Source organism: Mastigoproctus giganteus, unplaced genomic scaffold (genome assembly GCF_048544385.1).
Source record: "Mastigoproctus giganteus isolate SK-2022 unplaced genomic scaffold, ASM4854438v1 scaffold_16, whole genome shotgun sequence".
Taxonomy (NCBI): Eukaryota; Metazoa; Arthropoda; class Arachnida; order Uropygi; family Thelyphonidae; genus Mastigoproctus; species Mastigoproctus giganteus.
In genome coordinates, this window is record NW_028328293.1 from 1206141 (window position 1) to 1217775 (window position 11635).

Sequence of the window (11635 nt, forward strand, 5' to 3'; positions counted from 1 at the left end):
CCTGTTGCAGCAGCATAGTGTCAGTAGTGTCCTTGACAACCCTGCCTACCTTTGTATCGTCTGCAAACTGCGACATTAAGCTTGATATACCATCATCAATATAATTTATGAATACAGAAAACAATAATGGACCCAACACTGAGCCCTGAGGGACTCCACTAATAACATTAGTCCACGACGAGCAGTGTCCATTGATTACCACTCTCTGTCTTCTCCTCCCTCAGCCACCCCTTTATCCATAGCAGCAATTTGCCTCCAATGTCACACTGCTCCAATTTGTGCAGAAGTCTTCCATGTGCAACAGTATCAAAAGCCTTTCTAAGATTCAAGTATATAATATTAAAGTTATTCCCTGCATCCAGTTCCTTTGTGACTGTATCATAGTATCCAATCAAATTGGTCAGGCAAGACTTCCCCTTAACAAAACCATGCTGTGTCCGAGCTATAACTGAAGTCTTGTCTAAATGATCCTGCAGTGCTTCTTTAACTAGTGCCTCCATTAATTTTCCTGGAACAGAAGTTAAACTCACAGGTCTATAATTACTTGTGTCAGCCTTTGATCCTCCTTTGTGAATTGGGGTCACATTTGCACATCTCCAGTCTGTGGGTACCTCCCCTGAGTCCAAGGAAGCTCTCATAATTATGGCTAAGGGTTTGCTTACTTCCTCTGCTGCCTCCTTTAATATAACTGGATAGATCCCATCCACCCCGGGTGCCTTTCTTGTGTTTATCCTTAACAATTTCTCCTCCACTTTACTCTCAGTTATTACAAGATTCTCTAGCTTACTGCTAGAGTTGAATATACCTCTGGCTTTCCCCTCGCTAAATAACTCCTCATGTGTGAATGTCGATGCAAAATATTCATTTAGTTTGTTAGCTACCTGAGCAGGATCATCAACAGTTGACCCATCGATATCAAGTGGACCAATCTGATTCATCCCCTTCCTTCTAGAGTTTACATAAGTAAAGAACTCTTTGCTGTTTTTCTTTGCATCTCTTGACAAAGATTTCTCGTAATCTGCCTTCGCCTGCCTAACCTCCTTTGTAACTTGGTTACAGATCAACTTGTATCCATCATAGGCTTCTGTGTCATGTGTTAATTTGTATGTATCCTATGCATGTTTCTTCTCTGCCATATGCCTCATCAGTTCATCTGATATCCATTAAGGCCTAAACCTTGAACAATATTTCTTAGTTGGTATGTAAAACCTAGTAGTTTCCAAGATAAGTTCTTTGAATGCTTTCCGTTTTGCATTTGCTGTTGGTAACATCATCAGTTGGTCCCACTGTATAGAATTTAAATACTGTCTCAGTCCATCGTAGTCACCTTTACGAAAGCAAAAACCCTTCCCTTTACCCATAATGGTAGTTACCTCTTTGAGTAAATCCCACTTCAGCACACTGTGATCACTGCCACCTAGTGGTTCATTTATCTGCAGATTCTTAATGCATGAAGAATCACTGCTGATAATCAAATCAAGAGTATTCCTCCCTCTAGTTGCCTCCCGAACATGCTGGTGTAGAAAACAATCATCCAATAAATCCACAAAAGCCTTGCTAGTGTGTGAGTGACCAGCCCCCAAATTCCAGTCAATATCTGGGAAATTAAAATCTCCCATTATAAGACTCTCTGATTTACTGGCCCACTCTATTTCCCTGTACAGTTTCTTATTATACTCATCAGAGTCATTAGGCCTATAGCACACTCCTACTCTCAATTTTGATCTCCCAATGCTTATGTCACACCAAACTGACTCGACACTGCACTGTCCAGCGATGTCCCCTGGCTTCACTTCCTTGGATTTTATGTATTTCTTAACTAATAGCATAACCCCTCCTCCCTTCTTATCCAGTCTATCCTTTCTGTAGACGTTGTACTCCCCAAGTTCCAGTTCTGCATTCCTTATTTCAGTGTGACACCACGTCTCTGATATCCCAACAATATCTGCCTTTGATGTTTTGAGCAATACCTCCAATTCATCAAATTTATTTACTAAACTCCTAGCATTGGTGTACACGCAAGTATACATGCACCTATTTCTATTCTTAGCTACCCTAACACAACCCATATGTTTACTTGTACCGCAATGACTCCCAGCAGTCTCTGAAATATCCTGCATCTTGTTTTTCAGGCTTCTGCTCATTCCAATAGAAGCAGTGCAAGAATCTCTTTCACCTCTGCCAGTGGCTACTGTTAATCTATTCGTCTTTGTCTCCCCCCAAGCTAGCAGTTTTCCGACCCACCTAACACTGCCTCGATAGCATCAGCAAATATTCTTTCACCCTTTCTATTTAAGTGTATCCCATCCCTGTAGAAGCAGTCTCTCCTGTTAACAAGTACAGTCCAGGCTGAAAAAAATTCTACCCTTTGAGCCTTGCACAATCTTTCCAGGGCCGAATTGATCGACAAGGCTCTCATCAAATACTCCCTCCTATCGTGTCTGGGCAGAATTGCAGACACTTTCAAATTCAACCCTAATTCACGGCTTTTTTTCAATAGTGACCTGTACTTGTTAAGCAAAAACTTGTTATATCATATACTTGGATTTCAGGAAAGCTTTTTATACTGTTGCACATAAAAGGCTGCTGTATAAATTGAAGCAGTGTGGTATTAAAAGCAAGTTTCTGCTCAGAATAAAGAGATGGTTGAGTGGGAGAAGACAGAGAATGGTTATTAATAGACACTGCTCTTCATGGGCTAATGTTATTAGTAGAGTCCTCCAGAGTTCAATGCTGTGCCCACTGTTTTCTTCTATATTTATTTTTGATATTGTATATCGTGGTTAATGTCTAAGTTTACAGATGATGCAAAGGTTGGCAGTGTGGTTAATGAGCAATCAATGTATGCTATTGAAACAAAATCTAGAAATGGTAGGCAGAGATGGGCCGAGTAATGGCAGTTGAAGTTCAGCATTGCAAATGCTGAACTTCAACTGCCATTTCTCAGGTACTGCATATGGGTAGCAGTAATCCTAAAATAACATACCAACTGTGTGGTATTACACTCAAGGTAATGGAAAATGAAAAGTACCTGGGGTAATTGTGCAGCCAGATATGAAGTTCTTTCAACAATACATACAGGCTATCAGGACAGTTCATGGTGTTTGGTCAATGATACAGGAACTTGCTAGCAGGGATAAGGAGGTGATTATCTCATTGTACAAGGCTATGGCTGCATCTTGAGTATTCCATACAGGGCTGGAGGATTTTAGGAATGATGTAGATCTGCTGTGATAGGCAGAGAATGGCAATGAGATTAGTGAAGGGAATGAAAGGGTGGTCTTATCAAGAAAGGCTTCAGTTCTGCAAATTGCAGCATATGGAGACTAGTCACCTGCAAGATGATCTGATTGAGATGTTTAAGGCTTTAAATGGATTGAGCAAGCTCAGTACTGATGGGATTCTTCCCCTTGCTCAGACTACGCATATGCGAGGGGATAAATTCAAATTGAGGAAGGATGGTTGCAAGATAGATGTGCAGAGGTTTAACTTCAGCCAGCAAGTGGTTGATCGTGGGAACAAACTTCCATCTTAAATATTCTTTTAGTAGCATAATACATAGGTATATCAAGAACTGGAAATTGGTGAAATTATGAGCTCTTAAACCTGCATGGAGTGTAATCTGCCTTTAATGTCTTAAAGAATTACATATTATTCTCAAATGTTTCATATTACTACTTCCTGTACCGCTTCTTCGGTGACTGAAAAGTCAATAGAACTGGTAAATTATGGTGATGTAATTTACATTTTGATTACACCTTGTTATCTGTTAATTTGATTATACATTATTACACATTAATTTGATTATAAATGTCATATTTGTTAAGGTTAAAGTTTAGTCTTGAATTAGCAAACAACAGGTAAAGAATTAAGTTTTAATAGTTTTAAATGATTTTAAATAATTTTACATTAGTTATTAATAAGATTAATAATAAACCAATTAACATTAAGTAAACTATGAATACTTGCACTCCTGTAAGACAAGACTACTCTACTCTACTCTACTCTACTCTGCTCTGCTCTCGAGTAGGGATTTGGATTAGATATCTGTTTGGCAGCTAATCTTTATGAGCATCTTAATAGTGTGGGTGGGATGTCTTTTTTTAAGGATATACTTATATCCCAAAAAAATATGGGTTGTATGCCAATGCTACAAGAACTAACACCATTAAACCCCCCCTCTACTACTTCACCCCTGAAAAGACTCGCCTTCAAACACCCTATACAATTTACAATGCAAAGAAATATCTGAGAATCTGTAATTCTTAGATGAATCATGTACCAGACAAACCAGTAGAAGATTCTTTACAGTCACCAAAGAAGTGGTATGGGAAGTGTGACGAAACATCTGAAAATAATTTGTACTTCTCAGACAAATCCTATATTGGACAAAGTAGAAGACTGTTCAAAAGAATTAAAGAACATAAATACGACACAGACTATAGCCAAATAACAAAAATCGGATCCAGCTTTCCACACCTGGTGCAGGGATCACCAGTGGGATTTCAACAACACCTTGGTCCTAACTACCGACAGATACAGAAAGCGCAGATAGACAGTAATTACATACATTCTTTCAAAAGTAGACTATTAGAGCAAATAAAAATCAAAAATAATAATTACAATAAGTATATCCTGAAAAAAAGAACCCCATCTGCCCTTCTAATGTAATCTTGCTCACAAAAGCTAACCACCAAACAGATGTCTCATCTGACAACATCCAAATCCCTACTCTTGTTCTAATACCCTTAGTGACAAACTAACCCAAGATTGACTCCAGAAAACCTTAACTGGAATTTTAATGCCAAACTTTCTTCATTTAAGAGTACAGTACAGAACATATAAATATAATGAAATGTAAACCACTATCTTGATATGTGAACCTGATGGTATTGTAAGGATAGCATTACAGGAGTGTAGGTATTCATAGTTATCCATTTACTGAATGTTAATTGATTTATTATTAATTTTATTAACCAAATTTATAACTAATGTAAAATTATTTAAAACTGTTATACTCAGTTCTTTACCTTACATTTGCTAATAGTTATTTGTTAACTAATTCAAGTCCCGATCCTAAACTTCAGCATTAGCAAATAAGAATTAAGTAATAATATATAATGAAATTAATGGATAATAAGGTATAATCAAAATGTATATCATATCACCATAATTTATTAGTTCTGCTGTCTTTACAGTCACTGAAGAAGTGCAACGAAACCTCTGGGAATAATCTGTAATTCTTTAAGAAATTAAAGGCAGATTATACTCCACGCAGGCATATGTGCTCATTATTTCACCAATTTCCAAACTTCTATCTGTTGTTGTTGTTGTGAAAATGAGTAATTTAAATAAATTCAAGGACGTCAAATTATTGGAACGAATGGAATGTGTGGTTTTTTTTTTTTTTTTTTTTTGCTGATGCTTTATAGGCTTGCATAAAATGCCACGGCTAATGTCTAGTGAAAAAAATAATGTGGTTATTTTGAAGACTGAGCAAAATCAGATGGACATATTATTTGGAGTTTTGAAAAATCATTGGCTTAAACTATAAAATTATAAATATTCTATATGAGTTCAGAGAATCAGAGAAGAAACATCCAGGTGCATGAGCAGAAGACAGGTCCCTTAAAAATAAGGCAATAAAATTTTAAGCAACATTCATGGTTTTTTATGAACGAAATATTGTATAAAGTCAGTGAAGTCAGTATCTGTCTTGGCATTATTTTAATTACATCTGTAAGTTTGCTTAATCTTTAATTATAGATATATTTCAACTCTAAAGGACAAGTTTACAAATATTGGAGAGGGAAGCAGAAATTTTCTGATGGTTACATAAATCACATGAGATTTTTTACACAGAAAAGTTCGATTGAGACTGTTAACATAATAGTTAATAAAATATGCCACCAAATATAAGAGCAACTCTTGATTAAAATATTGTTGATAACTCCTTAAGTATGTACAGTGGCTTTTTTGTAAAAAAAATAGGTGCCAGTACTCATTCGTAATATCAGGAAAAATTGAAAATTAAAAGATATGTAAAGTACTCAAATATTTTTTTTCCCTGATATTGTTACTTTAGTAGTAATGTTTTTGGAATAAGAACAACAAATTAAGTATATTACCACAGTTTATTAAGCATAAATTTATTATTTAAGTATATAAAAAATAAGTAAAATGTGAGTAAAATAAGTAATAAGTAAAAATAATTTCATAATCAAGTTTTTGTAGAATATTCCATTTTATTTATTAAGTTCTCATCCAACACACTATGCCAACTTCTTTTCTTGTTTGTGTCTGTTGTTGAATGATGTTTCTGAAGCAGCCACAAATCACATATTTGCTGGATTGAAACGTGTCAGCGGTGGATCTACAATTTTAAGAAATAGGAGTGAAGAAATTATTTTTGTCATCAACGAATCTCTGGTTGGGCTAAGGATCAGATTCATTTGTGAAAATTCTCGTTCATATTCACTCGATGAAATTGGTATCGTACTCGGAGCTTTCCTCAAATGCTTCAATTCTTCCGAAACCATCTTGTCAGTTTGGTATTCCTGAAAGACACGAATTGTATCCCTTTCGTTTAACTGTAACCTAATTGATAATTTTCTGACTTAATTTTCACCAAATGCCAAAATTTCATGTTTAGGTTTAATACCTTCGTTGTCCTCGTTTTCCTTCTCTTGTCATCAATATTGTCACTAGTTCTTTGAACTAGTTAAATTTGAATTTTTTTTTTTTTTTTTTTTTTTCAAACTGTCCAAAATGTTGATGTCATTCGGATATTCAAGTACTGTGACCATGTAAACAGAGATAGGAAAAATTTATGGAAAAATGTGGATGCGAAAAAAAAAACAAAAAAAAAATGCACTTCCACGAAACAACAGATGATTATTTGTCAGCATAAAAGAAAATCACTCTCTCCTAATTCTCATACAGGGTGCTTACAGTTGATTCATTCCAGGTGCCTCCGTAGGCAGGTGGGCAGGAGTAGTAGTGAGTAACACACGCTTCTTGATTAGACTGGGGTTTGAGCCCATGACCATCAAATATGGAGGATGCGGAAAGGTCAGGGAATGACCGTCGCATATCCCCAGAGCAATATGGCCTTAGTTGCTAATGCTCCTCAAAACCAAATAACAAACAAACAAACAGTTGATTCAGTGGTGTCCAACCTACGGCCCATGTGGAAAGTGAACTAAAACAGCATTTTAAATTTTGTTAATTATCAAAAAAATTTTCTCAGTAAATGTAATTGTGTATTGTACTTAATAAAATTTCCGAATATTTTCAATTTTTCTTTTATGTGTAAGAAGATATGGAAAAGGAACCCTAATTTTTCTCGAATCACTTAGTTCAGCACACAAAATAAATCTAACTTTGAATTTTTTTGAATATGGCCCCTATACGGGGAAAATTGTATTTTGTATTTGTGTTTTTGTATGGTGGCTCCTAGAACAGAAGTTAATCTCCACCTTGTTGCTCTGTTCAGTTTTTACACTGAACAGAGCAATGTCATGTAATAAAAAAAATAAAATAAAAAAAACTTCCAACTGGTTGAACTAGGATAGGGGAAAAGGAAGCAGAGAGAAAAAAAACGTTTTAATCCTACACAGGAGATTTTCATCCCACATGGAAGAAAGTGATAGGACAGAAATATTTTGTCTGTGAGCTTGTGTGTTCTGTAGAGTAGTGTTGTGTATTAGCCTTTTGCCTACCTGTAAGCATTGATCACCTGGACTTCTGCATCCAGATATTCATTCCTAGCTACGGGAAGGCAAGGCCTTCCCTACTATCTGCTCATACTCCTCCCTGGGGAACAAGTTTCCCAGGGAGAAAAAGAAAATTAGAGTAAGGTGAAGAGGGGGAAGGACAAAAGAGGAGGGGGGACTCCCCCGGCCCAGGGGAGCTCCAGTCCAGGATAAATTGCTAAGGGGGGAAAAATAAGGAGAGTGGGTGAGAGGTTGCTAGCCTGACATGGGGGAAAAGGTTGAACACCACTGCAGTTGGTTTGTTTGTTATTTGGTTTTTAGGAGCATTAGCAGCTAAGGCCATATTGCTCCGGGGATAAGCAGTGGTCATTCCCTGACTTTTCCGCATCCTTCGTATTTGGTGGTCACAGGCTCGAACCCAGTCTAATCAAGAAGCATGTGCTACGCACTGCTGCTCCTGTCCACCTGGCTACGGAGGTGCCACCAGTGCAGTAGAAGGTTGACCAAAGCCCATTGGCAGTATTGGGAATACCCCTTGATCTGCTCACTGTTGACCAGCACAACTTCTCCGTATGTGGGACAGGTGGTAGGATAGGTATTGCGAGTACCCCTCAGTTGTAGAATGGTAATCCTGTTAGCTCTCTTAATTCGTGCAACAGCACTAATTGCTTTAAAGGCCAGAAATGCGAACAGTGCATACCGAGTTAAGTCTATCCTAATCCGTTCTTTATATGAAAATTTTCTTCGCTCAATGGAAACTATTTTAAATGTAACTTCTAATGGGAATTCAAAAAAATTTGCTATAAAAGGAGTTCATTAAACAGAGATCTGACTGAGTAATTTAGAATTCTAAAAATGGTTATAAAATTTTATGTAGAAAATATGTTAACAATAGACAGTGAAAAATGCAAATTTAGTTAAATAACTTTAAGCTTATTTGAATAGCAGGTAAACATGTTAAAAAATTTATATAATACAAATTTTGAAGTGTACTGCATCCAAATGTCACACATCACTGTTAATAAAGGTGCCAGTACAACATACCATTGCGTACCATCCCAAAAAAAGCACTTAGTATATACAGGGATAATGTTGAAAAAAACACAGAGGGAATTAATGTCACTGGCTATTTCAAAGTTATCACTTATGAAAAAAAAAAAACCTTAGAGAGAACAAGACACTGAAGCCACTGACTGTGTTCTAATCAGAATAGGATATGAAAAGTGAATTTTTCAGAGAAATAAACAATACTTACATTTCATTATCATCATCATCAGCAGCAGCCATTTTTAATCCACTGCAGGTTGAAGGCCTCTCCAGCAACTTTCCAGTTCCTTCTATTTTGTGCAATGACCATCCATTGCTATGTGTCCTGCCCAAGTTCATTTCAGTTCTTTAGTTTTGATAAGAATGTCCTTTACTTGAGTTTGCTGCCTAATCAATGTGTTTATCTTCTTATCCGACAGTCTGATTCCTAATATAATTCATTCTGTTCTTCACTGTGTGGTTTCAGCTTCTCTTCCATTCTTTTGGTGAGTGCCCAAGTTTCACTTCCGTAACATTCCATTACATTTCAATTTATGACTTCAAATTTTTAAAATATACAGTAATTCTGATTAATGGGGGAGAGGAAAAGGGATAGTCTGATTTATGGAATATAATGATAAGTTTCAAGCTTAGTTCATAAAAGCATACAAATTTATTCAGTCTACTAAGGTATGTTAATTTACATGACATTAGAGCATGAATATTATGGAGAAAAAAAAGCAACTTTTAATAAAATATGCAAAAATTATTTTTAATTAATGCGTTAAACATTAATGAAATACAGATTTAACTTATTTTCTTTTTTGAAGAAATCTGAAATTTTCCGCTGAGTAAAAATATTGCCATTTCATAATGTCATTCTTTATTTATCTTAGAGTATAAAAATATTTTTTGAATCCTTCAATTTATGAATTCAATAAGTGTATACTTCACCTACTATGAAAAAGGTATTGTGTTTACCTACTGCATGATAAATCCTAAAAATTAAAGTAATTCCTAAATAATCTATGCCACCAAATTTGTGCCTGTGTCCATGCTGCCCCAAGAGAGCCTGATTACCAACTAGATAAAAAGACACATATTTATAAAAAAAAAATCAAAAGCTCAAAAACTTTTGTTATGCATCTCAAAAACTAATTTTGTTGTTTCATTCTGTGTTGTTTGACACCTAATAAAAATTTTTTGCAAATTAAATGCTAATTATAAGTGGTACCTTCTTACTGTACTAAATATGGTAATTAAAGAAAGCAAAACATGGCTTAATTTTTAGGAAGTGGCTATAAAATATATTCAGAATACAAAATAATCAGATATAAATATTGGAATAATAAAATGTTTATAACAATAGTATCTTCTGAAATGTAACAGATTATAACTTAATTAATAATAAAAATAAAATTTTAATTTCATTTAATACTCTGGGAGTGTCATGCAACTATAGAATTAAAACTATTGCTATATATAAACATATGTGATATTTTTTGTTTTGTATGCAAAATATTTCGACTATTTTTCATATACAACATAGGAATCTAGAAAGTCTTGCAATCACACTTTGTAGAATTGCTTAAAGGACCAAAAATTTGGATTCCTCTTTTAAATTTTTTTCCTTGAAGTAGACACCAGTATTATTTGTTTGTTATTTGATATTAATTGAGTATCATTAATTATTCACTTGTTAAAAATTTTACATTTCTTTTTCTTCCCATTTTAGGAATTTCTGGAAATATTAGAACTCATTTTATCTAATGAGGAAATGAGAAAGGAAATTATAAATAATGCCCGGTGCCAAATTTTGAAGAAGTTCAGCATACTAAATGAAGCCAAAACTTATACAGATCTTGTTAATTGTATACTAACAAAATAATACATTGATAAAAATACATTGTTTGCACTTGAGCGTGCATATGCATTTGCATTTACACATATAAACACTTTTAAATGAATACATGCATTCTAAAAATACTTCAGAAAATTGTCCATTATATGCAAAATATAACTTGCCTCTGACATTTCTCCTTTTTCATTGGAAAGAGTGGATGAATATCTGCTGTATTTCAATAAAAATTAAATTTTATATAACAATAAATTATAATTCAGTTTATGTAATGAAAAAAATTACTGATTTTCTCTTAAACTTAGCAGAAACGTTGTGTACTTTGATGGGGCCAGCCGGAATATATTTAATTTTGGTGACTCACTGGTTGATTCTTAGTTTATACCTTTCAAATCTTTAGTCTTGTATGTGCTGCTTATTTTATCTGTTTATATTGTTGTTCATTTTGTGAAAGCTGAGTGAGTAGATGATATTGTTTATGTTACCATTTTATCCAGCCAAGTACAGTAGCAGAGAGTGTCCATTCTGTATATTCAATCAATGAGAGAGAATACAAAAAATCTCCCGAGTTTGTTATAATGATACCACAGGACTGGCAACAACTTGCCCACATGATTGAGATCAAGAACAATATCTCAGTTTTTTTCAAATGGAAGCACAAGACTTCAAAAATTTGAAGTCTTAATGTGACTCCACAATTTCCCTATATTATTGAAAAAAAGTCAGAATCAGCTTCCATGTCAATTTGCCCACAAAGAAGAAATTTCTGATTATTTTCTTTTAATTGGGGCTTTACTTGAAGCATGTAGCAGTAGCATAAAATCATTTGCATTCTTCTTTTCTGTGAAGGACAATTATCTGAACAAATTGTTAGATTACTTATTTGAGAGGGAAAGTCTCTCAATGAAGTGACATAAATAAGAAGCCATGTCATTACCGCCACACCCAGCAACTGATTCATCCACATTAGGCATGAAGATTTCTTAAATGTAGCATCATATACTGAAGTAGTAATAATGGAGGCATGTAATGCAAG

The 11635-nt window shown here is 34.8% G+C and overlaps 1 protein-coding gene across 3 annotated transcripts in view; it reads left to right on the top strand.

Annotated features, from left to right (window-relative positions):
* Positions 1–10689, top strand: part of LOC150074889 (glycosyltransferase 1 domain-containing protein 1-like) — a 199693-nt gene extending 189004 nt beyond the window's left edge. For all 3 annotated transcript variants that reach the window (XM_090389414.1, XM_090389415.1, XM_090389416.1), the window contains one exon: positions 10477–10689. In XM_090389414.1, the coding sequence (XP_090245540.1) occupies positions 10477–10629 (153 nt within the window). In that variant the 3' untranslated portion in view covers positions 10630–10689. The remainder of the gene's footprint in view (positions 1–10476) is intronic.
* The last annotated feature ends 946 nt before the right edge of the window (positions 10690–11635 follow it).